General features: G+C 38.6%; 3 protein-coding genes across 3 annotated transcripts; all 3 read left to right on the forward strand.

The window, feature by feature from the left end:
* Positions 1 to 2,433: 2,433 nt before the first annotated feature.
* Positions 2,434 to 11,715, forward strand: LOC133013900 (B-cell receptor CD22-like). Its single transcript, XM_061080987.1, has 11 exons — positions 2,434 to 2,542; positions 2,912 to 3,172; positions 8,171 to 8,446; positions 8,908 to 9,174; positions 9,288 to 9,369; positions 9,461 to 9,524; positions 9,674 to 9,813; positions 10,033 to 10,081; positions 10,598 to 10,692; positions 10,786 to 10,846; positions 10,964 to 11,715. Exons 1-11 carry the CDS (start codon positions 2,434 to 2,436, stop codon positions 11,180 to 11,182), a joined length of 1,623 nt encoding a protein of 540 aa, XP_060936970.1. The 3' UTR covers positions 11,183 to 11,715.
* A 2,232-nt stretch (positions 11,716 to 13,947) lies between these two features.
* LOC133013901 (sialic acid-binding Ig-like lectin 7) lies at positions 13,948 to 20,114 on the forward strand. Its single transcript, XM_061080988.1, has 8 exons — positions 13,948 to 14,119; positions 14,895 to 15,302; positions 15,940 to 16,260; positions 16,358 to 16,669; positions 17,831 to 17,998; positions 18,553 to 18,640; positions 18,737 to 18,797; positions 19,917 to 20,114. The coding sequence occupies exons 1-8, from the start codon at positions 13,948 to 13,950 to the stop codon at positions 20,112 to 20,114; spliced, it is 1,728 nt and encodes a 575-aa protein (XP_060936971.1).
* A 2,128-nt stretch (positions 20,115 to 22,242) lies between these two features.
* LOC133013902 (B-cell receptor CD22-like) lies at positions 22,243 to 26,005 on the forward strand. Its single transcript, XM_061080989.1, has 6 exons — positions 22,243 to 22,274; positions 23,057 to 23,130; positions 23,232 to 23,267; positions 24,402 to 24,686; positions 24,898 to 25,182; positions 25,722 to 26,005. The coding sequence occupies exons 2-6, from the start codon at positions 23,082 to 23,084 to the stop codon at positions 26,003 to 26,005; spliced, it is 939 nt and encodes a 312-aa protein (XP_060936972.1). The 5' UTR covers positions 22,243 to 22,274; positions 23,057 to 23,081.
* The last annotated feature ends 209 nt before the right edge of the window (positions 26,006 to 26,214 follow it).

Below are 26,214 nucleotides of genomic sequence, written 5' to 3' on the forward strand. Positions count from 1 at the left end.
TTAATTTTACCTCTTTCACATTCATGTATTAATTTAATTGGAATTCTGAACTAAAATATTCTGAATAGTATTCACAATATTACATTCTTAGTGGACCGTCACTCACATAGCAAGTGTCTTGGTCCAGATTTGTCCTGGGCCACGAGAAGACCGGATAATTGAAAATTAATCATGTTACAGATGCAACGCCTCAAACCTCATTTATTGGAAGAAAAACAATGAAATCATAATGTGCCTTCTTTAAATAACATTCTGCTTCCTCTCTACAGACCCACCAACTAAACCTATACTGTCTATGAGTTCTGAGGTCACAGAAGGTCAGAACATCACCATCAACTGCACTGCTGAAAGTTTCCCACAGTCGACTCTCACCTTGGCGAGGACCGACACATATCCTCAGTCTTTAATGATCACAGAAAAAAATCTTAATTCACGACCCATCAACTCTCTCTCCCACAAGTTTACTGTGACTTCAGCCGACGCTGGCTGGTACTTCTGCCGTGCCCAGAACACTGAGGGCTATAAGGACAGCAAGCAGAAGAAGTTGGTGGTGAAATGTGAGTGTTTCAGCTGGGGCATAACTTTCCTCTAAAAAATCTTTCTATGAAAAAGTAGCTTTTCTCATGTATTTTTCTATTAACTATTACTTCTGACAGATGAAACCATAGCACCTGAGAAAAGAATGACCCAAAGTAAATGTGTCTATTTGATTAAGTTTTGTAGAGCTGAGAACATATAAATAAACTACCATACCCTATATAAAGTCATTTAATCTATAAATTATCAACAATAATGATCCAGTAATGTTACGTGGTGCCACTCTGTCACAAAATTAATACTCCTGATAAACTACTGTGCTGCTCATTTAAATTATGAATTCAGGGCCTAAACTTGTAATGGAGTGTTTTTGTACTGCGATATTTATACTTTTACTTAAATCTCTGTAATTCTTCCACCAGAGTAATGTATAACTCTTGATATGAAGCCTTGCGCCTTTGAGTTGTCCAGTGATTTTTCTTTCTCTGTACTAGCACTTTGAAGGTTGATAACAAAAGCAGAAAACTATCCAATTTTGTGTGCCTAGAACTTGTTTCCTTTTGCTGAGTGATCATAAGGGGCAATGTATATCATTCCTGCTACTGATTAGAAAGTGAAAGGTCCATGTTTAGTGATATTTACAGAATTCTTTAGTGGTTATACTGTGGTCTATACGTGTTCTTAGGCAGACACAAGAGGCACTTGTCTATTCTGTTTTGTTGGGTCTTTGTTGTCCCTAGAAGTTCAGATGCACTAGTTCAAAAGTATTTGAACCTCAGCATCTGGGGTTCAAATTTGTAAGATTATAGAGTATATGTATATTTTTGTTGTGATTTTTCAGAGAGTTGGTTGTGGGTTGTTTTGTTTCTGTGTAGGCCTCCCATAAAAAGCACTTTGCATTTGTAACATTGGTACTTGTACTTTTACGTTTGATACTTAAGTACATTTAATATGAGTTACTTTAAGACTTTGACTCTAGTCATTTTCTTACGGGTGACTTTAACTTTTACCGGAATCACTTTCAAGGAAGATATCTGTACTTTTACTCAAATATGGCTTTCGAGTACTTTATAAGCCACTGTCCCTAGTCCACTTTACACAATCTTACCTTGATTTACACCCTGATGAAATAAAAACACATATTATGCAGGATCATTCTTTATTATAAAGACCATTATATTGGACAGTGGTTAAATCTGACAGTTCTCTGTTTTCTATATTTTTGGTAAATGCAGACAGCCCCAAAAATGTGAAAGTTCAAGCCAATACTGGTCTTCAGGTGAATGAAAATGCATTGTTGGCACTGAGCTGTTCTGCCGAGTCCAACCCACCAGTGAGCTCTGTCACCTGGAGGAAGACGACTGATGGGAGAGAGGAAATCATCCAACAGACTCAGACTCAGACCTTCAGGGTGAATTCAGCCAGTCCCTCTGACAGTGGACTGTACAGCTGTGAAGCCACCAATGACATTGGAAGTGGAAAGTCACAGCCAGCTGAGGTTAAAGTCAGATGTGAGTAGAATGATGCACTTGTGATGGTGAATGGATAAACAAGGAGGATATATTCTACATTACTGAGTATAAAGTAAATACTGATCAGACGTGCTGGTTCCTTTTAAGAAGACAACTTTACTCCACAATGTCAAAAACACCACAGGGTTCTTCTTACTATGGTGTAAATTAATTAATTCATTAAACTTATCCAACATTTCTTTTAAGTGAAAACGTCTATTTCAACATAACTACAGTTTCCTGTTGTCATAACTTAATTTATTCAAATAGCACTTCTCAAAACAGCGTTACAAAGTGCTTCCCAAATAACAAATAAAGTCAAACACATCAAAATATGAATATAAATTTAGAAAAAAATTAAAGGTGGAAAAACACAAAAAGCCGTATGCTGAGTTTAACAATACAAAGAGCAGATGAAGCTTGTTACAGCTGCAGAGCCTCAAACCTCATTGGTGGAGGGGATGAGAGTCAACCAGTGTGCATACAGGTACTGTGTAAGTACTATGATGTTTCTAGTGATTTTTACGTGCATTCAAATACTTTGGTCATCTGCTTCCAGCTTGTGTGTGAAATGTCAGCCTCTGCTCTCGCTTTAAATTACTTTCATTAGGGGGGGGGGGGCCCGATTAGCCACTAGGTGAGCATGATGCAGTTATGGGGTATTTTTGACGCTCCGGGAGTATCTGCTGACGAGGAGTTTAGGAGCTTCAGGAGAGGAACTCCCTTTACCACTGATTTATTAAATTTTTTGCTCTGCAGAACTTTTAAATTCACAAAAAACTTATGTTTCACAGACTAGAGGGAAGAAAAAAATAAAATCATAATGTGCCTTCTTTAAAGAACATTCTGCTTCCTCTCTACAGACCCGCCCACTGAACCTAAACTGTCTATGAGTTCTGAGGTCACAGAAGGTCGGACCATCACCATCAGCTGCACTGTTGAAAGTTTCCCACAGTCAACTCTCACCTTGATGAGGACCAACACATATTATCTGTATTCACGACCCATCAACACTCTCCCCCACAAGATTACTGTGAGTTCAGCTGACGCTGGCTGGTACTTCTGCCGAGCCGAGAACACTGAGGGCTCAAAGGACAGCGAGAAGAAGAAGTTGGTGGTGAAATGTGAGTGTTTCAGCTTTGGCTTCATTTTTCAACCAAACAGATCAAACCAAAACTTCCTTTAAAAAATCTATCTATGAAGAAGTACCTTTTCTCATGTATTTTTCTATGAACTTTTACTTCTGACAGTTGAAACAAAAGCACCTGAGAAATAAATGACCTAAAGTAAATGTGTCTATTTGATTAAGTTCTGTAGAGCTTAGAAATATCAATAAACTACCAGACCCTATATAAAGTCATTTAATCTATAAATGATCAATAATAATGATCCAGTAATGTTACGTGGTGCCACTCTGCCACTTAATGAATACTCCTGATAAACTACTGCGCTGCTTATTTAAATTATGAATTCAGGGCCTATACTTGTAATGGAGTATTTTTGTACTGCAATATTTCTTCTTTTACTTAAATCTCTTTGGTTCTACCACCAGAGTAATGTATAATTCTATTAATGTGAAGCCTTGTGACTTTGAGTTGTAAGTGTTCTTGTGATATAATTCAACACCACAATAGTATAATTTGTGGTGGAATACAATGTATTGTTTTCACAGGTTTGCATGTTATTGTGCTCCCTTTGATAAATTACTCCACTACCTACAAATCTACCGTGAAATCAACCCTGATGAAATAAGAAACATATATTATGCAGGGTCATTCTTTATTATAAAGACCATTAAATCAGGAACAGTGGTTAAATCTGACAGTTCTCTGTTTTGTATGTTTTTGGTTACTGCAGACAGTCCCAAAAATGTGGAGGTTCAAGCCAATCCTGGTCTTGATGTGAATGAAAATATCTTGTTGACACTGAGCTGTTCTGCCGAGTCCAACCCACCAGTGAGCTCTGTCATCTGGAGGAAGAAGACTGATGGGAGAGATAGAATTGACCGACGGACTCAGACTCAGACCTTCAGGGTGAATTCAGCCAGTCCCTCTGACAGTGGACTGTACAGCTGTGAAGCCACCAATGACATTGGAAGTGGAAAGTCACAGCCAGCTGAGGTTAAAGTCAGATGTGAGTAGAATGATGCACTTGTGATGGTGAATGGATAAACAAGGAGGATATATTCTACATTACTGTGTATAAAGTAAATACTGATCAGACGTGCTGGTTCCTTTTAAGAAGACAACTTTACTCCACAATGTCAAAAACACCACAGGGTTCTTTTAACTATAGTGTAAATTAATAATTCATTAAACTTATCCAACATTTCTTTGAACTGTAAACATATATTTCAACATGACTAAAGAAGCCTGTTGTCATAATTTGAATTATTTAAATAACACTTCTGAAAACAACTTTACAAACCTCTTTAGACTCTCTGTGATGACTTATTGTGAATATAAACTTCCTCAGGCCCGAGCTAGCTGTAAAAAGCAGGACGAGAACATCTCGGGTCAAATCCTGACGTTAGAGTAAAGACTTTCATCTTCTTCTGATCTGCTGGAGTCTCTGTTGGTCGTCTGACGTCGGGGCTTCGCTGTGAATCTCACTTGTGAATAGTTCAGCTCCACTTCACCTTCACTGGTGTGGTTATCAAATATATTTGGATTACTAATGTTTTCATAGTCCTGCAGGCTCTCTGGTTCATTCTAGGATGAGAGTGAAGGTAGTTTATAGATTATTTATGGAACAATTTCTGGATTAAATTCAATTTACAGCAAAATATACAGACTGATATCACGAAATGAGAGGTCACTAAGCATGTAAATAATGAAGAGGATGGGGCCGAGGACCGACCCTTGCGGAACACCACAGGAGACAGGGAGCAGTCTGGACTTGCATCCTCCCAGTGATACATATTCAGTTCTGCCAGAGAGGTAGGACTGAAACCAGTTGAGTGCAGAGTCTTATAGTCCAACGGCGTTGTAGAGGCGCTCAAGGAGGAGGGTGTGATCCACTGTGTCTAATGCGGCAGTCAGGTCCAGGAGGATGAGGAGTGAGGGTGATCCTGCATCGGCTGTCATCAGCAGGTCATTTGTAACCCTGAGTAAAGCCGTTTCAGTGCTGTGGGCTGAACGAAATCCTGACTGAAACTTTTCAAAACTTTTCTGTGCTGTCCCTGTCTACATTGTGTACTGTTCGTTTTGTTAGGAACCATTGCCTAGCACAGCCTTATTTATTATTCATGTACAATTCGCTCACAACCACACAGACAAACACACTCACAAGACCATGACGTTGCAATTAGAAATGTATTAACTTCACACACACTGTATCAGGAAACAAACACAACTATGGACAAGTTTCAGATTTGAGGATGACCTGAGGATATGTGTGTCAAACATTGCCTCAAGATTTGAGGACCTTTGCAAGGCAAAGCAGGCTCATGTCTCACATTAACAGACCTGCAAGATCACGAGAGGCCCATAATAATAACAGTATCCTAATGATAGCAATAATAACACTTATTATTATTATGATAATAATATAATAATAATTGGTCGATTATCATTAATTATAATAATAATAATATACTGATGGTGATAATAATGATGATTATTAAAATAAGAAAGCATGCAGGCTCACATAGCTGCTAAGAGTAATAGCCTACTAATAGGCCTACTACTACTACTACTACTACTACTACTACTACTACTAATAATAATAATAATAATAATAATAATAATAATAATAATAATAATAATAATAATAATAACAAATAGTAATAATAATTGTCTGTATGGGCCTAGCAATAACAATAGCCTAACCTTGAAATGTCGGGCCTATCAATAACAATATGCTATCTATCTATCTATCTATCTATCTATCTATCTATCTATCTATCTATCTATCTATCTATCTATCTATCTATCTATCTATCTATCTATCTATCTATCTATCTATCTATCTATCTATCTATCTATCTATCTATCTATCTATCTATCTATCTATCTATCTATCTATCTATCTATCTATCTATCTATCTATCTATCTATCTATCTATCTATCTATCTATCTATCTATCTATCTATCTATCTATCTATCTATCTATCTATCTATATACGGTGGTGTAGTTGAGGGTGGCGGTGGCGGGCGGCGGGGGGGCCCAGCTGGCAAAAGTTTGAGAACCCCTGTTCTATATTATAAAGACCATTATATTGGACAGTGATTAAATCTGACAGTTTTCTTTTTTCGATATTTTTGGTTCCTGCAGACAGTCCCAAAAATGTGAAGGTTCAAGTCAATCCTGGTCTTGATGTGAAGGAAAATGTGTTGTTGACACTGAGCTGTTCTGCCGAGTCCAACCCACCAGTGAGCTCTGTCACCTGGAGGAAGACGACTGATGGGAGAGAGGAAATCATCCAACAGACTCAGACTCAGACCTTCAGGGTGAATTCAGCCAGTCCCTCTGACAGTGGACTGTACAGCTGTGAAGCCACCAATGACATTGGAAGTGGAAAGTCACAGCCAGCTGAGGTTAAAGTCAGATGTGAGTAGAATGATGCACTTGTGATGGTGAATGGATAAACAAGGAGGATATATTCTACATTACTGCGTATAAAGTCAATATTGATCAGACGTGCTGATTCTAAAAAGAAGAAAACATTACTCCACAATGTCAAAAAAAAAAAACAGGGTTCTTTTAACTGTGGTGTAAATTCATTCATTCATTAAACTAATCCAACATTTCTTTGAACTGAAAACGTCTATTTCAACATGACTAAAGTGGCCTTTTGTCATAATTTGATTTTTTAAATTGCACTTCTCAAAACAACGTTACAAAGTGCTTCCCACATAACAAAAAATGTAAAAACACATATAATATGAATATAAATTTAAAAACAAACTAAAAATATGTCATAGAAGAATAAATAAATTAATAAGAACTAGACTGACATAAAATCAGGGAATGAAGTAAGATAAAAGTATGTTTTCAGCTCCTGACTCAGTCTGCTGTATGTCCTCGTTCAGACTGTTTCAGAGCCTCAGGGTTCTTGTTTCAAAAGCTTTGTCCCCCAACTTTGTCTTCATGTATTGATTTAATTTGAATTCTGAACTAAAATCGTCTGCATAGTATTCACAATATTACATTCTTAGTGGACCGTCACTCACATAGCAAGTGTCTTGGTCCAGATTTGTCCTGGGCCACGAGAAGACCAGAAGTGCTGGATCATTGCTGAAGTGGCCCACATCCGTGTGCTATCTAGGTTGTAAATTAACACTAAAGAATCTTCTGTTTTAGATTCACCTGTTGTTGAGATAAAGGTTTTTTCACTTGGGTCCTTTTTCCAGATAAGCCGAGGAAGCCGAGCATTTCTGTCAGTGGCTCTTCTAATCACCAAGTGAAAGTTGGTGGTTCTCTCACGTTAACATGTGACACCGATGCCAATCCTGCCCCGACGACTTACTCCTGGTACCGCAGCAAAAATCAACGAACTGACTCACGGTGGAAGCCCACAAACAGACGAGAGCTGAGTTTAACAATAAAAAGAGAAGATGAAGCTTGTTACAGATGCAGCGCCTCAAACCGCATTGGTAGAGGGGATGAGAGTGAACCAGTGTGCATACAAGTACTGTGTAAGTACTATGATGTTTCCAGTGATTTTTACATGATGATAATAAATATATATATATATATACATATATATATATAAATATAAATACTTTGGTCATCTGCTTCCAGGTTTTGTGTGAAATGTCAGCCTCTGCTCTTGTTTAAATTACTTTCATTAGGGGGCGTGCCCGATTAGCCACTAGGTGAGCATGAAGCAGTTATGGGGTATTTTTGACGCTAAGGAAGTATCTGCTGACGAGGAGTTTAGGAGCTTCAGGAGAGGAACTCCCTTTACCACTAATTTTTGAATTTTTTGTTCGGCAGACCTTTTGCATTTTATGGTGCTCCCTAATTTAAATAAGTCCACTATCTACAAACTGACATTCAATTCCACCCTGATGAAATAAAAAATATATATTATTCATAGTCAATCTATATTATAAAGACAATTATATTAGGAGCAGTGGTTAAATCTGACTGTTTTCTATATTTTTGGTTACTGCAGACAGTCCCAAACATGTGACAGTTCAAGCCAATCCTGGTTTTGATGTGAAGGAAAATGTTTCATTGACACTGAGCTGTTCTGCCGAGTCCAACCCACCAGTGAGCTCTGTCACCTGGAGGATGACGACTGATGGGAGAGAGGAAATCATCCAACAGACTCAGACTCAGACCTTCAGGGTGAATTCAGCCAGTCCCTCTGACAGTGGACTGTACAGCTGTGAAGCCACCAATGACATTGGAAGTGGAAAGTCACAGCCAGCTGAGGTTAAAGTCAGATGTGAGTAGAATGATGCACTTGTGATGGTGAATGGATAAACAAGGAGGATATATTCTACATTACTGTGTATAAAGTAAATACTGATCAGACGTGCTGGTTCTAAAAAGAAGAAAACATTACTCCACAATGTGATGTCATTCAAAATAACTTTTAGCAAAGCTGATCAAAAATATCGAAGTTATTAAAGGATCAGTAACCTAAAACCAGTGGCTGTAGTTTGTGTCAAGAGAAATATCTGGGAAAAAAATTGAGAGTTTCATCAGGAGAATCTAAAGCCAGCCTGTTTTATCTATTATTGTTTTAATGCCCATTAACTGGTGGGAAAAAAAGTTTCACATTCTTCTCAGTCTGGCTTTAAAGAGCAGCAATAATGTCACTTCTTTTGTTGTGTCATTCATGTTTGATCTCAGATGATGTTCAGAAAACAACGTTGTATTTTTTCTCCTGAATTTCCCGGCTAGTTTCTCCAAAACACACAAACATCACAGAGTCGGCAGAGAAGCAGGAGCCTGATGGGAGGAGCTCCGTGATGCTGAGCTGCTTCAGTCACAGCTTTCCCCCAGTCCAACACTACTCATGGTACAGGAAGAGTCAGGGCGAGGAAAAGAATGAAATTGTGTCAGAGCATCAAAACCACACAGTGTACTCAAACCAGTCAGGAGTCTACTACTGCGTCGCACAAAATGAAATAAATCAAAGTTCGTCTGATCCCGTCCATCTGTTTGAACGTGAGTTCCTTCCCACAAACACACAAGTAGAACCAAGGAGTAACTGATTTGATTTCCGTAGCCAAGGATCAAAGGTCAAGCTCTATATGATGCTCTCTCTCTTTTAGCCACAGGAGACTCTCTGGACATCCTGATGTTCATCGTTCCTGCTCTATTTATCCTGATGATTATCATTATATTCGTCGTAGTTTTAAGGTGAATGAATAAGAAGTGCATTTGATTAAATAAATACATTTCAGAGATGGTCTGTCATGTGTTACCACATCATGTCCCTCTATGTTTTCAGATACAGGAGGAAAAAATCTATTCAACAAGGATCAACAAATACAAAATCCCCTTCTGGTTTTTCGGTAATGACACATTTGTTTAACCCATTCTACTTCTCTATTGAAAACTTCTGGACAGAAGTGACATATCCTGTGTGTGTGTGTGTGTGTGTGTGTGTGTGTGTGTGTGTGTGTGTGTGTGTGTGTGTGTGTGTTTTTGTGCATCATTAAAGGGTCGGTGTAATGGTACCAGGAGGAGTAGTCTGACGTATGAGAATGTCTCTGCGGAGCCTTTCAGGAGCAGAGACGACCTCTTTTCAGAGCAGTTGAGGCGTCCAGAGGCCCAACGACGCCAGCCTCTTCCAGACAGCACGTAAGACCACACCCACACAACACACTGTCCCCACCCAGGACAAGGAACACTGTGTGGTACAGAGTCAGACATGGACTGCTGCTAATGCTGGAGTCAAAGCATCCATTTATTTTCTAGATCCTCCAACATGGATGGCACAATGAATGTCTGCCGTTATTTATAATAGTCAGTCACTCCGTTTGAAAGTGTTTATTCTTATTTATTTTTTATATTCCACAGGCCACCGACCGACATCAACGCTGTTTACAGCCTTTTGAGTCTTCCCCAGGTGAGTCCCGGGTTGAGACAACACTTTAAACAAGAAAACAATAAATTTAAACAATCATACATGGAGACTTTAGTAAAAATCAAGAAGATTTATATTAAAAAGAGTTTAATTCAAAGTGTCTGGTCATGGTGGCCTGTTGTCAGAACCTTGTCTTAGCACAATAGTTTTTTTATATAATTAAACTACCAGTTGTTAAAACTTCTAAATCTATTTCTAATTGGCTATTTGTATATTGAAATCGTAAGAAACAGTGATTATGTAGAGTACAGGTACTATTCAGGATATTTAAGCCTCTGCTTCATCACTTCTAACCTGTTACAGCTGTAAAACTACAAATTCTTCTAAATACTCCAAATTATGTCATAATTTCAATAATATGTTATCAAATATGTTTAAATGATGATATTACAAAGCCACCGAAGTCCCAGAATGTTTCATTTGTTTTATTTTGAGTTCACACGATGCAAGGATCTGAAACAAAACAACAACATCAGATTTCTGTCTGCATCTGCTCAGGCTGCCTCCGCACAAAACCCCACAAGACAGAAAGCTGGAAACACCAAGGACGATTCTGCCAACTACGCTTCTGTGGACTTTAAGAATAAGCTAAAGTGAGAATTTAATCTTTGTGTTACAATACCAGAAAAACAAAGGTGTTATTGATCAGCTCACGTCATGTTGATATTTGTTTTTCAAGGAACAAGCAAACAAAGGTGGAAGAAGACTGTGTATGCGAAGGTGTCCAAGCCAACAAGAGTTAAAAAGGTCAGGAACCGTGACCTCTCATTTCGTGATATCAGTCTGTATATTTTGCTGTTAGTTGAATTTAATCCAGAAATTGTTTGATAAATAATCTATAAACTACCTCTGCTCTCATCCTAGAATGAACCAGAGAGCCTGCAGGACTATGAAAACATTAGTAATGCAACTGCACGTGCACCAAAATATCCAAATCTATTTGACGACCACACCAGTGAAGGTGAAGTAGAGCTCAACTATTCACAGGTGAGATTCACAGCGAAGCCCCAACGTCAGACGACCAACAGAGACTCCAGCAGCTCAGAAGAAGATGAGAGTCTTTACTCTAACATTAGGATTTGACCCGAGATGTCCTCGTCCTGCTTTTAACAGCTACCTCAGGCCTGAGGAAGTTTATAGAGAGTCTGAAGAGTTCATGTGTTAAGCAAAATATGTCGTAATCATAAATCTACAGTAATGTAAGCTGGTCAACAAACCTTATGCAGCTCCAACAAAACCGTGTGTGTTGCCATTAGGAGTATTTTAAAACTAGTTAGCAAGAAGGCACAGAAGTTACATTACCTAGATAAAAAGGATAAATATTTAAAACTGTTAATTAAAAGTTTTGGGGAAAATAGTGAACTCAGCAAAATGTGAGGAATAAACAGTTGAAATCCTTATTTTGCAACTTAAAATGCAAATAATGTGAGTGTAAAATGATTGTTTTAATACATTTTGATATAATCTATATATATATAAATGACATGCAGTAAGACAAGACATGCTGAGAATCACTGCCGCATGTTTTTTTTGTGCTTTCCAGTGTTGTTAACTTAAGCCAAACCCACACACCTGAAATGTAAATATCCTGTAGCTCAAAATAAAATGAAATATGTTGGAACAAATGATGAACTTTCTTTCTTTGTATTCAATAGCACAGCGATATAATACTGATTCTGTCCTGGGTGGGAACAGTGGGAACACTGGCCATCCTCTCTGATCATCACTACCTTTCTTACTTTCTCTCTTGGGCTTGACTTCAGCCTCTTGTGCCTTCCCAAAGGAAAGTGTGTCTGAAGAAATCTCTATATTTGAGTCTCAGCGAAGAAACACAACAACCCAGCTCATATATTTACATTGTAACAGTGCAGAGTAGATTCTGTCCATGGGTTCACTGATTGTAGTTGAAAAGTAACTTTCTGAAACCTGAGACCTGAACTGTGTGTGACCTTTCTATGACTTATTGACTGTCCAAGAACCTAATTTCTGCCTGATTTAGCTTCAAAGGAAACGTATGCAAATCAGTTTCCTTTGTCTTAATTCTGTCTCAAACTGAGAGCCAGTCTGAATTAGGGATGGGTATCGTTTGGTTTTTATCCGATACCGGTTCCTAACCGATACTTTTGAAACGATACCGGTGCCTAAACGGTGCCTGAACCGATACTTTTTTCAAAAAAGTGCACAAAACGATGCTTGACTAAGAAAGGCTTTTTTTATTGCCAAATATATTAACTGTTTAAAGTAGATTATAAATATAAATAAATACAAAACCCTTTTTAACTTAAAACTATGAATAACATACGAACTGTTAACAAAAGTTTACACTATACTTAAATAAATAAAAATAAATACAAAACACACACACTCTGACTCGTGACTCAAATGAAGACTGAGGGTCGCTTTTCACTCAGAGACCCCCGTGTCTCCGCGGCGGGGGCTGTCGCAGGCAGGCTTCGGCCCGCCTTCGCCCCCCTAAAATGCGGTCGCTTTTATGAAACATTTCTCGGCGTGGTCTCCGTTCCTCCCGCCCCGAGCCTTTCCAAGCCGACCCAGAGCCGGTCGCGGCGCACTGCCACGGAGGAAATGCGCCCGCCGGGGAGAGGTGTCGCGAGGAGATCACCTGCCACCTGCACGGGAGCCCTGACGCACGCGGGGCGGGCAGCGCGGGGACAAGAGTCTGTCCACCGGCCGCGGGGGCCCGGCGGGAGCCGCCGCTTCCCGTGAAGGAAGGAGCGGAAGTGTGAGGAGGCGGGACGAGCGGAGACCTCAGTCTTCCATTGGCTCAGGTACCGAAATGAGGCACCGAAATCTCCGTTTCATTTCGGTCCGGGTAGGTACCGGTTGTATTGGAACCTGTTCTCGGTACCCAACCCTAGTCTGAATTGGCTCGGACAAACAGCCTTAGTTCTTCTATATAAGATCCTTGCATTTGACTGTTCTCCATCTTTGCTCTGAGATCCCTGTGACTCTCTTTGTTGATCCTTTCTGCAGAAAGCCCCTATTAAAATACACAAAGACAAATATGGTGTTCCAGCCTCTTACACATCACAGTGTGTAAAAGCCTGTCGATGTGGACAGGAATAACATTTCTCAGCAGTGACTTCCTTAAACTGTTGAGTGTGATAATTGGGGAGGAGACAGAAAAGCAACAAGAGCAGTAGCAACTTCAGAGCAGAAACAGAGAGAGAGGGAGACAGAAAGGTAAAACACAACATTTAACTAATGCTTGACATATATAATGTTTGGAACTGTAAAGGTTTATGTAACCGTCTTTGCCACATTCCTGGCTTTGCTGGTGAAGTGAAGGTGTGAGACTGTGCAGGAGAAAGAGTGAGGATGTAGTGTTAAATATAAACTGTACAGATAATGGTTCACAGTTGGACAGGGGTCCTGAAACATGGCAAAAAGTTGAGACATTTACAGATGTAAATCGATTCAGAGCTGCTGCTTGTTCTCCTAAAAGAGCGACTCAATCTCGCAACCAAGGAAAATCCAAACGTGCAACACCCTTTTTTAAGATGATGATTTCGATGGTAGACTTTCCTCTGGTTCCGTTACTGTATTTTCTGTGTCAGGTTCGTTGGAGGAAGAAGAAGAAGAGACGAACTTTCATCAAATCAGGATGTTTGTTCTCATCTGGGCGACGCTGATTAACAGGTTCTTCAGTGTGGGGGAAAACAAGTTGTTGGAAGGATTACTGTAACACTCTAGTTGAAGGAGAAATATCAGCGGAGGCCGGACTCTGTGTCGTGATACCATGCTCCTTCACTGTTCCTGATCGTATCCAAATCTCACATATAGTTTGGTTTAAATCTAAATCAACTAAATGGAGATTTGATCATGGAGACATGATTTTCAACAGTGACACCTCCAGCGATCAGGTTCAGTCGGAGTTTAAAGGACGAGTGTCACTGCTGGAGTCTGATGTGAAACAGAAAAACTGCAGCATCATCATCAATGACCTGAAGGAGTGGGACTCTGGAACATATCAACTCAGAGTTATCACTTTACCGAGGGCAGGTTCATTAACATTCTCCCAAACAGCAACTGTCTCTGTTAAAGGTACGAACCATTCTGCTGTATGACGTGTTTGGTGTATTTGGGCCATAGGCTGGAAATAAACATGAACGACACTTCTCCCTTTCCTTCCATTGTACAAAATACGTGTGATGCCACGTTGTGCTTTTGGTGTCAAAGTTTGCACAGTAGAGATGTTGTGATGTAGAGTGGTGTCAAAGTCCCGTCAGTACATGGGCTCAACCGACTATAAGACCAATTAAGATGTTTCATTACGGTACAGAGGCTAACATCAAAAAACAAATTAAAACCAAACATTCTGAAGAATTTGCACTTTAACAAACATCAGTGTGATAAGAACTCCCGGAAGTGACAGAAACAGTTATTGTGAACAGTTAATTTTAGGTGAAGTTTGAGTTTTTGATCCATGTCCCATTTACTAACATGGAGGTATCAGGGTTAATGACCTGTACTGCAACCAACCACCAGAGGGTGATCAAGAGAATTTGGCTTCACTTTAGTTGAGCTGTCATGTCGTCCATCTTTATTCACAGTCTATGGGTGGGACCTAAAGTAGGTTTTGGCCGTTGTTTAGCTGATGCAGATTAGTATCGTTGCCCCATTTAAAATGAAATGAATGACGACGTTCTCATCTGACTCCATTCAAGAACTGGTCTCCCATCAGGTCTGAGTCAGAGGCCCACAGTGATGATTTTTTATATTTTAAAAGTTTAAATAACGTCTCTCCCTGTTTTTCTCTAAATGTTTGCATTAACAGGTTCTTCAGTGTGGGGGAAAAGAAGTTGTCCGTTGAGGGGTTACTGTAACACTCTAGTTGAAGGAGAAATATCAGCGGAGGCTGGACTCTGTGTCGTGATACCATGCTCCTTCACTGTTCCTGATCGTATCCAAATCTCACATATAGTTTGGTTCAAATGTGAATCGACTAAATGGAGATGTGATCATGGAGACATGATTTTCAACAGTGACACCTCCAGCGATCAGGTTCAGTCTGAGTTTAAAGGACGAGTGTCACTGCTGGAGTCTGATGTGAACCAGAAAAACTGCAGCATCATCATCAATGACCTGAAGGAGTCGGACTCTGGAGAATATCAACTCAGAGTTATAGGTTTACAGATGGAAGATGCATTAACATTCTCCCAAAAAGCAACTGTCGCTGTTAAAGGTACGAACCATTCTGCTGTATGACGTGTTTGGTGTATTTGGGCCATAGGCTGCAAATAAACATGAAAGACACTTCTCCCTTTTTCTTCCGTACAAAATACGTGTGATGCCATGTTGCGCTATTGGTGTCAAAGTTTGCACAGTACAGATGTTGTGATGTAGAGTGGTGTCAAGGTCCCGTCAGTACATGGGCTCAACCGATTCTAAGACCAATTAAGATGTTTCATCCTGTTACAGAAGCTAACATCAATAAACGTATTAAAACCAAACTTTCTGAAGAATTTGCACTTTGACAAATATCAGTGTGATAAGAACTCCTGGAAATGACAGAAACAGTTATTGTGAACAGATAATTTTAGGTGAAATTTGAGTTTTTGATCCATGTCCCATTTACTAACATGGAGGTGGCAGGGTTAACGACCTGTACTGCAACCAACCACCAGAGGGTGATCAAGAGAATTTGGCTTCACTTTAGTGGAGCTGTCATGTTGTCCATCTTGTCTATGGGTGGGACCTAAAGTAATTTATGTCTTTGATTAGCTGATGCAGATTTCTATCATTGCCCCATTTAAAAAAAGTGAATGAAGTGAATGACGACGTTCTCATCTGACTCCATTCATGAACTGGTCTCCCATCAGGTCTGAGTCAGAGGCCCACAGTGATGATTCCCACTCTGACAGAAGGACAGCAGACCACACTGACCTGCACTGCTCCTGGTCTCTGCTCTGGATCTGAACCTACATTCACCTGGAGGTGGCGAAGAAGAGGAGAGAGCGACACTGACCTCACAGGAAACATCACGGCCGTAAAAACTGAGAACGTGGCTTCGTTCGCCAAGAGAAGCAGCTCGACTCTGTCCTTTTCCCCTTCAGCTGAACATCACGGAACCAACATCACCTGCACGGTCCTCTTCCAAGGAAACGTGAGCACAGAGGAGACGGCGACTCTGAATGTGACCTGTGAGTAGAAACTGCTTAATTTCTGGGGCTGAATTTTACAAATGGAAACGTTATGTCTTAACCACATGACAGTGCAACGTGTGTTTTTGTATCGTAGATGTGAAGGAAGTCAGAATAACCCAGAATGCAAGTGTTAGTGAGGGCGAGACTCTGAATCTGACGTGCAAGGTTGACAGTTTCCCTCCATCGCTGATCACGTGGACTAAAGTTTCTGATCATAGCAGCAGAAATGGAACAGGAACAACTCTGCAGAACAACACATTCAGTGACTCAGCTCAGCTCAGAGAAGAAAGAGGAACTGCCACTCTCTCTCTCTTTAATGTCACAGCAGGGGATGCTGGACAGTACGTTTGCACAGTGACACACATGAACAGCACCTGGAAGGAAAATGTCAACGTTACAGTAATCTGTAAGTTCAACAACAAAATATAATAATAATATTAATAATAACCATATCAGTATAGCATCTTTCAAAACAGCCGTTACGAGGTAAATAATGCGAAAACATTCGAGACAAGAAGCAAATTAAGACAATGCCGTTTGAAATCAAAGACAACGAATGATATAATACAAAATCTACAATTGAAGTTTGTTTAGTTTGTCAAGTCTGGGCTATTACAAGAAACATGGCGCCCCCCCCCCCCCCCCCCCCGCCACACACACACACACACCCTCCTGATGTAAATATAAAGTACTTCAAAATAAAGGGCCCATTCTAGGTTCAATAAAACTAAAATTTGTATAATTTAGATGAAACGTTCTGTCAACAGATCCCTTTCACCTTACACACTGGATCTTTAATACATAGAGTGTCATCTAAGTAAAAAATATATTATATTTATAAACCTTTTGGATATTACACATCTCTGCTGAAACCTTTCTAACTTTGCTCTGCTTCACTTTATCAGTAAAAGATTTTGGCATAGATAATGATCAGATGTGTTCTGAGCTAGTAACATTTATAGTGATGCCTACACCTCTGAAATCAGAAATGTCTTTATATAGATACCAAGAATATTAATATAGACCCTGTAGTTTCAGAGATATATTTTATCATTTAGGACATGAACTCTTTGAGCAGGTGCTTGGGCAAAGTAAAGACAAGTAATGAGAAAAAAGGATGAAAGAAACATAATAAAAAGCAAAAAACGAAATAAAGTGTTTTTTAAGTTTGTTAGATAATAAAGTTAAATGTTTAGTGCAGAGAACATTTTTTAAATACGTTGACAAATTCCCCCTGAATAACCTCCACAGCTTCATGAAATTCCTCAGGTGCTAGCATCCCCCAGTGGTAGCATTTCAAAGTACACTGACTCAAACGACATGCATTCTCTCTCTCTCTCTCTCTCTCTCTCTCTCTCTCTCTCTCTCTCTCTCTCTCTCTCTCTCTCTCTCTCTCTCTCTCTCTCTCTCTCTCTCTCTCTCTCTCTCTCTCTCTCTCTCTCTCTCTCTCTCTCTCGTATCTACTGTATCTGTCTGACTGTCTATCCATATTTTATTTGTCATATTTCCGTATCTGTGTTCTGCCCCTTTTTCTCATCTTTATTTAAATTGTTAGATAAAAAGACAGACATGAGAGATCCAGTGATCACTGGAAACTTGAGAGTAAAGGAGGGAGCTGTTCTGAATCTGACCTGCAGGGACAACAGTTTCCCTCCATCTCATGTAGCGTGGACTCAAGTTTTTGACCAAAGCAGCAGAAATGGAGCAGGAACAACTCTGCAGAAAAACACTTTCAGTGACCTTCTCTATTACAAAGAAGAAAGAGGAACTGCCACTCTCTCTATCTTTAATGTTAAGTTTGATTCAGGGTTGAAATGATAAGAATTTGGTCGTAAGAGTTGTGTCGTCACAAAGCTGTGAACTCACAAAGCATATTTTTGCCTTGTAAAAGCAATATCCACGTAAGACCTTGAGGGAATCCTTTCACATTTGGCACAAACACACATTTAGACTCAAGGAGTGACTGATTTGGTTTGACAGACAAAGGTCAAAGGTCAAGGTCACAGTGTTCTCACAAAACGATTTTTTTTTGCCTCTTGAAAGTCATATTACAAAACGGCCTTTAGAGAAATTACTCAACTTTCGATGAGAACTCAAAGATTTGAAGTGATTAGATATCAGTGGTCAAAGGTCACAGTGGCCTCATCAGAATCTTGGTTGACGGAGGTAAACAGCTGCAGAATAGTATTTCTAGTTCATTCTGATATAAATCTCTGCACATTGAATAAAGTTGAAACTAATTCTACATGTTCACAACTCAGTGTCTATATGATGCTCTCTCTCTTCTAGCCACAGGAGACTATCTGGAGAACCTGAGGTTCCTCGTTGTTGCTCTACTTCTCCTGATGATTATCAGTGTAATTGTCGTAAATTTAAGGTGAATGAATATAAGTGTAATTTATCAAGTTAAATAAATACATTTAAGAGATGGTCTGGCATGTTTTACCACATTTTGTCCCTCTATGATTTTCAGATACTGGAGGAAATCTGTTCAACAAGGACCAACAAACACCAAATCCCCTTCTGGTTTTTCGGTAATGAAATTTTTTTTTAAGCCATTCTACTTCTTTATTGAAAAATCTTGACAGAAATTACTCATCTTTTGTGTGTGTGTGTGTGTGTGTGTGTGTGTGTGTGTGTGTGTTTGGGTGTTTACTGCACTAGAATCAGCCCCAGGTGAGTCCAAGGTTGAGACAACATTTTAGACAAGAAAACAACAAATTTAAACAATCATGGAGACTTTAGTAAAACTCATGAAGATTTATATTCAATAGAGTTTAATTCAAAGTGTCTGGTCATGTTGGCTTGAACCTTGTCTTGACATTTTCGATTTTTTCAATTATTTAACTACCAGTCGTTGAAACTTCTAAATCTATTTCTAATTGTCTATGTGTATATTGGAAAATGGTAGGAAACAGTTATTATTGAGAGTATAGGAATACAATTCAGGATATCTAAGCCTCTGCTTCATCACTTCTGACCTGTTACAGCTATAAAAACCACTAATTCTTCTAAAAACTCTATATTATGTCATAATGTCAATAATATGTAATCAAATATGTTTTAATGGAGATATAACAAAGCCTCAAGAGTCCCAGAATGTTTTGTTAGTTTCATTTTGAGAACACAGGATGCAAGGATCTGAAGCAAGACAACAACATATGCGCATTAGATCTAAAAATTATGAATAAATAATCTATCAGGATATCTACAACCCCTCATATTGACCATGTAGAGCTACTGCCTTCCATCTTCTATCATCAGTATTAATCTGGCTCTACAGGCAGATTTGTCTTTTACTGTTCAAGCTGTTGCTTTTCCCTCCTTGTTCTTCCATATCCTGCCCTCACTGTTTGCCCTGTCAGTAGCTGTCTATCAGTACACTTATATCTCAGTATACTGGGGCCAGTAATGAAGAGACAACCTGTACAGCATCCATTTTAAAGCATGAATGAAGCGATTCAGCTGCTGCTTGATAATCACATGGTTAGAGGAAACAAAAATCGTCTGGAGATGAAACCTCCCCTTTTAGTCCCATTTAGTGTGAGCTACAAACAAAACAATTAAATCTAGGAAAATGTCTGCAAGTCCTTAAAGAAAAAAATGTGAGTCTCACATAAATAATCTATAAGCTACTTTCGCTCTCATCCTAGAATGAACCAGAGAGCCTGCAGGACTATGATGACGTGAGTAATGCAACTGCACGTGCACCAACATCTCCAAATCTACTTGACGACCACACCAGTGAAGGTGAAGTGGAGATGAACTTTCCACAGGTGAGATTCACAGCGACGCCCCGACGTCAGACGACCAACAGAGACTCCAGCAGCTCTCACCAAGATGAGAGTTAATACTCTGACGTCAGGATTTGACCCGAGATGTTTTTTACAGCTACCTCAGGCCTGAGGAAGTTTATATTCACCATTAGTCATCAAAGAGAGTCTGAAGAGTTCATGTGTTAATCAAAATAGCTCGTAATCGTAAATCTACAGTAATGTAAGCTGGTCAACAAACCTTATGCAGCTACAACAAAACCGTGCGTGTTGCCATTAGGAGTATTTTAAAACTAGTTAGCAAGAAGGCACAGAAGTTACATTACTGAGCTAAAAATGATAAATATTTGAAACTGTTAATTAAAGGTTTTGGTGAAAATAGTGAACATAGCAAAATGTGAGGGATTAACGGTTAAAATCCTTATATTGCAACTTAAAATGTAAATAATGTAAGAGTTAAATGATTGTATTAATAACTTTTTATATAATCTATATATATAAATGACATGCAGTTAGATAAGAAATGCTGAGAATCACTGCTGAATGTTTTTTTTGTGCTTTCCAGTTTTGTGAACTTAATCGAAACCCACACACCTAAATTGTAAATATCCTGTAGCTCAAAATAAAATGAATTATGTTGAAACAAATGATGAACTTTAAAGTTTATTGATTTAATTGTGGGATTTGTGAACATGTCACAGCGCGAAGGGGTTTCTGAAGAATGCATGTACACACAAAATGCATTGCGTCATGAAATGGACACTATCTTGTGATGCATTTCTATTAACAGACCATGTAAACCTTAGATTTAATTGAGTTAATGAATAAGTAAAATAAAATCAAGTATATGACTATATCCTGAACTTAAACTGTTAAGTATCCAAAGTAAAAGTTCAAATTCCAAGACATAAGGATATTATTAAATACGTTATTAAATTTTCATAATTGTGCATCAATGAGTAAGTATTTTAGTTGCCATGGAGCCAGGCCCGTAGCCGGGGGGCAGTATCCCCCGATCTGAATATACACATTTTAAGATGTTTGGAGAGCAGCTATTGGTTAACAGTAGCTTCAAAACCATGTCAGTGGACAATAGCATCAATGACTTACCATTGTGTTTGAGTTTGCATCATTTTGTATTAAACCGTAGAAACGTGTCTCAAACAGTGCATCTACATAAGCATAATGTGTTATACAGTAAATACCATATTATTATGATACCTCCGCTAGGTGTGTATTTACCTTGAGCCTGTAAGTTCCATTCTAATTGCCAAATAATATGTGGTTATACATTGTTTGAACAGGATCAGAACAGTCTTTGTATTCAACAGCACAGCTATATAATACTGATTCAACAGAAGGACCTGCTAAGAGAAATAGGATGAAAAAAGAAAGAGAGTAGCCAGATGTCACAACACTTTAAATTACACTTTTTATTATTTTTATAGACTGGATAATAAAGGACACATTTGGGGACCAGTGATACTGAAGATAAGTCTTGGGAAACATCTTACTGTGTGGTGGCTCAGGTGTATGAGGGGCAGAGGAGGTCTTAGGATGTTGATTCATGAAACTATCAATGATTTAATTAGACCCAATATACTTTTTACTTTCTCTTTTAAAAATTCTATTCCATTTACATGGTGAAAAAGAGATATGGGCAACAGTGTAGATATTGTTACGGAGAAAATAAACCATGCTAGTTATTAAACAGCTTCTGACAGTCCTCCCACTTTGCTGGGGACAGTAGAGGCTGAGGCCAAAAGACAACAATACACTTTTTAGTTGTACAAATTCACATGGATTGATATAATAATCTTCTTTATAGTTTATTAGTCAAAGCCAAGAAATATATTATAAATATCATCAAAAAAAAGGTGAAGGAAAAGTCGAGGAAGAGAGAAGGACATAAAGGGGAAACAGCATCAAAATATTCAGTGGCCAGGAGTGTCAATGCATCCATTATGGTTTTGCACTACCATAGTTAAACAAATATTGAATATTAATTTGAAATAATAATTTTAATTGATTAAATTTACCACGGGCACCACCCTTCAAATGAAGGGAAACGAAAGACAATTTATGAATCAAGTCTCATGAAAGTACTGGATTGCATGATAGGGGATGCCAATTTTTTTTTGCATCCCCTGTCAAAGTGTGAAAACTTCCTTTTTCTGTAAAGTCTCATTCTCGGAGTGAGGCTGTGTGTGACAGACTGATACAAGTGGGTCCTCTGAGGTAAGAAAAAGCTTCTATGGTTATTTATCACCTCATGATGTTAATCTAGAGTAAAATATATTGTTTCAGAAGTTTTATTTACAGTTTATACGCTGATTACAAACTGTATTTTTTGTGAATAGAATAAGATGATTTTTTTCTTAATAAAATTAGCAATAATTTAAAACCCTTTTTCTTCCATTCAGTTGAAATATTTTTTACCAAATGAAAACTCAAACATCAGTTTCAGATGTCGTAGTTCCCTGAAGACTGAGATGAACCCAAAGTGCCAGATATGACTTTTTAAACAGTATATTTCAGACTAAAAGGTTAAAACATTTTAATTTAATAAAGACACTGTAATTTTTGCAGTCAAGATATTTTATATGTGTTCTGGGGTTTCTTTAATTACAAGTGATTTAAACAAGTGTCTTATGCCAAAATACATTAAAAAATAAACAAATTTTAGTTATAACAGTGAAAAAATAAACTGAACTCTCGGATTAACTAAAACATGTGGCCCAAATATTCCATTTTAAAATAATTACATTTATTTCCTTTAATAAATGACAAATTCTGCGTAGAGATCAGGTGACTTATGTGATTTCAAACTGAAATTGCACAACCATCGTGAAATGAGGAACAAAACAAAGATAACTCCAAATGTCCCTAAAACAAATGGAAAGAGGAAGAAGGAAATTTTGAGACAAAATGAAACTTTCAACACACGTTTTACACTAAAAAGAGAAAGTTCTGTGATCTTATGATGTTTTAAACCACTGATCAGTTTATATTTGTTTCAGAAATCCAGTTGTAGTCCCACATGAGATGGAGGCTCAGACAGTCACGTGGCTGGTTTTTCTGGCCCTAATAAAACGTAAGGATTTTATTTCTGCACTTTGAAAACAATGTTTTATATTTTTTCCAACATTTTCATTAAAGATTAATTAACTTCTCCACTTTTGTTTTCATCGACAGATGTTTCTACAAATAAGCCTGGAAGTCCTGTTGAATGTATGTATAATAAAAATCTGAATATTAAAATATATTTTTGAATATGCATAAAATTACAATTAGTGGACAAATGTGTCCTTCCTGCCTCGAGCAACCAAGGCTCCTCCAGGTGGAAATATAATTAATAACCAAACGTACATGAAAATTTACATTTGACCAAACACCTGTGATAAAAACTACAGAATTCATCTTTAAGATAATTTAAGCTGATGTGTATTTTGACTTTTTAGTTTGGTACATGTTCCATTCACAAAAATTCAGGAGGTGAGATTTATACCAGAGTCAGGCACCAGGTGGCGATCTAGACACTTTGGCTTCACTTTGAGTAGATGGTTTGAAGTCTTCTAGATCAGTTATGACTCTAGAGCAGTTTGGCTAAAGTTTCACTCTACATAGTTTCCCAGTCAAGTCGGCTACATAATAGGTTATATTAAAGTCCCTGTTAAATGTAAGTAGATGAATTCGTTTTATTGATGTCCTATCTTTTAGGAAATACACCATGCTGTTATGATTATTATTATTAGGCTGCTGGTTCGAATCCCAACTTTGCTGTGATCTTTCTGTTAAGTTTGTATGTTCTCCCAGTCTGCATGAGTTCTCTCCCAGTACTTCAGCTTCGTCCCACAGTCCAAAGACATGCAGATTGTGATGAAGTTCATTGGAAACTCTAAATTGTGTAAATCGATATTTGTCTCTGGATGTCTTCCCTGTGATACGCTGGCGACCTCTCAGAGCCAGAGTCAGCTGGGGATTGGCTCCATCCTCCCACAACCCTCAAATGTCCACCAGTGTCACCAGTCTGCTCTGGATAAATCCACATCAGCATGTGGCGTGTCTTTCATTTTCAGTTATTTTACCTCCTTCACATTCATGTATTAATTTAATTTGAATTCTGAAGTAAAATCTTCTGCATAGTATTCACAATATTACATTCTTAGTGGACCGTCTCTAACATAGCAAGTTTCTTGGTTCAGATTTGTCCTGGGCCACGAGAAGACCAGAAGTGCTGGGTCATTGCCTGAAGTGACCCACATCCGTATACTATCTGGGTTGTGAATTAACCTTAAAGAATCTTCTGATTCAGATTAACCTGTTGTTGAGATAAAGGTCTTTTCACTTGGGTCCTTTTTCCAGATAAGCCGAAGAAGGCGAGCATTTCTGTCAGTGGCTCTTCTAATAACCAAGTGAAAGTTGGTCGTTCTCTCACGTTAACCTGTGACACCGATGCCAATCCTGCCTCGACGACTTACTCCTGGTCCAGCAGCAAATATCAACAAACTGACTCACGGTGGAAGCCGACAAACAGACGAGAGCTGAGTTTAACAATACAAAGAGCAGATGAAGATTGTTACAGCTGCAGCGCCTCAAACCGCATTGGTAGAGGGGATGAGAGTCAACCAGTGTGCATACAAGTACTGTGTAAGTACTATGATGTTTCCAGTGATTTTCAAGTGAATTCAAATACGTTGGTCATCTGCTTCCAGCTTGTGTGTGAAATGTCAGATTTTTTTTTTTTGCTCTGCAGAACTTTTACATCTACAATAAACCTATGCAACACACACTAGAGGGAAGAAAAACAAAAAAATCATAATGTGCCTTCTTTGAAAAAGATTCTGCTTCCTCTCTACAGACCCGCCCACTGAACCTATACTGTCTATGAGTTCTGAGGTCACAGAAGGTCAGACCACCACCGTCAGCTGCACTGTTGAAAGTTTCCCACAGTCAACTCTCACCTTGATGAGGACCAACACATATCAGGCTTTTGTAATCGCTGAAAATAATCTTAATTCTCGACCCAACAACTCTTTCTCCCACACGTTTACTGTGACTTCAGCTGACGCTGGCTGGTACGTCTGCCGTGCCCAGAACACTGAGGGCTCAAAGGACAGCAAGTGGAAGGAGTTGGTGGTGAAATGTGAGTGTTTCACCTGCGGCTTTTTTTTCAAGCAAACAGATCTAACCAAGTCTTTCTTTTTTAAATGTATCAATGCAGAAGTAGTTTTTCTCATGTACTTTTCCATTAACTATTACTTCTGACAGTTGAAACAATAGCACCTGAGAAATGAATGACCTAAAGTAATTGTGTCTGTCTGATTAAGTTCTGTAGAGTTTAGAAAATATCAATAAACTACCAGACCCTATATAAAGTAATTTAATCTATAACCACCAGAGTAAATTATCATTCTGTTAATATGAAGCCCTGTGACTTTAAGCAGTTATACGTTTTCTTTTTTCTATAATTTGTGGTGTAATTGTGTAATGCAATGAATTGTTTTCACAGGTTTTCATGTTATTGTGCTCCCTAGGCCACTTTCTCCAAACTTACCTTGATTTACACCCTGATGAAATAAAAAACATATATTTTGCAGGATCATTCTATACTGTAAAGAACATTATATTGGACAGTGGTTCAATCTGACAGTTCTCTGTTTTCTGTATTTTTGGTTACTGCAGACAGTCCCAAAAATTTGACAGTTCAAGCCAATCCTTGTCTTGATGTGAAGGAAAATTCGTTGTTGACACTGAACTGTTCTGCCGAGTCCAACCCACCAGTGAGCTCTGTCACCTGGAGGAAGACGACTGATGGGAGAGAGGAAATCATCCAACAGACTCAGACTCAGACCTTCAGGGTGAATTCAGCCAGTCCCTCTGACAGTGGACTGTACAGCTGTGAAGCCACCAATGACATTGGAAGTGGAAAGTCACAGCCAGCTGAGGTTAAAGTCAGATGTGAGTAGAATGATGCACTTGTGATGGTGAATGGATAAACAAGGAGGATATATTCTACATTACTGTGTATAAAGTAAATACTGAACAGACGTGCTGGTTCCAAAAAGATGAAAACATTACTGCGTTCTTTTAACAATGGTGTAAATAAATGTATTCATTAAACTTATCCAACATTTCTTGGAACTGAATATAAATTAAATACAGGTCAATATATGAA

The sequence above is a fragment of the Limanda limanda genome, chromosome 11 (assembly GCF_963576545.1).
Source record: "Limanda limanda chromosome 11, fLimLim1.1, whole genome shotgun sequence".
NCBI classification, from domain to species: Eukaryota; Metazoa; Chordata; class Actinopteri; order Pleuronectiformes; family Pleuronectidae; genus Limanda; species Limanda limanda.

What these genes read in the sequence shown, in the direction of transcription:
- LOC133013902 (XM_061080989.1), top strand. Translation starts at nt 23,082, where the DNA reads ATGGAGGCTCAGACAGTCACGTGGCTGGTTTTTCTGGCCCTAATAAAA. An exon ending in AGTGTGCATACAAGTACTGT is followed by an intron (nt 24,687 to 24,897) that starts GTAAGTACTATG and finishes TCCTCTCTACAG; the next exon opens with ACCCGCCCACTGAACCTATA. An exon ending in GAAGGAGTTGGTGGTGAAAT is followed by an intron (nt 25,183 to 25,721) that starts GTGAGTGTTTCA and finishes TGGTTACTGCAG; the next exon opens with ACAGTCCCAAAAATTTGACA.
- LOC133013901 (XM_061080988.1), top strand. Translation starts at nt 13,948, where the DNA reads ATGATTTTCAACAGTGACACCTCCAGCGATCAGGTTCAGTCGGAGTTT. An exon ending in AGCAACTGTCGCTGTTAAAG is followed by an intron (nt 15,303 to 15,939) that starts GTACGAACCATT and finishes GTCTCCCATCAG; the next exon opens with GTCTGAGTCAGAGGCCCACA. An exon ending in AATCCCCTTCTGGTTTTTCG is followed by an intron (nt 18,798 to 19,916) that starts GTAATGAAATTT and finishes CTCTCATCCTAG; the next exon opens with AATGAACCAGAGAGCCTGCA.
- LOC133013900 (XM_061080987.1), top strand. Translation starts at nt 2,434, where the DNA reads ATGCTGAGTTTAACAATACAAAGAGCAGATGAAGCTTGTTACAGCTGC. An exon ending in GACTTTAAGAATAAGCTAAA is followed by an intron (nt 10,693 to 10,785) that starts GTGAGAATTTAA and finishes TCAAGGAACAAG; the next exon opens with CAAACAAAGGTGGAAGAAGA. An exon ending in AGCCAACAAGAGTTAAAAAG is followed by an intron (nt 10,847 to 10,963) that starts GTCAGGAACCGT and finishes CTCTCATCCTAG; the next exon opens with AATGAACCAGAGAGCCTGCA.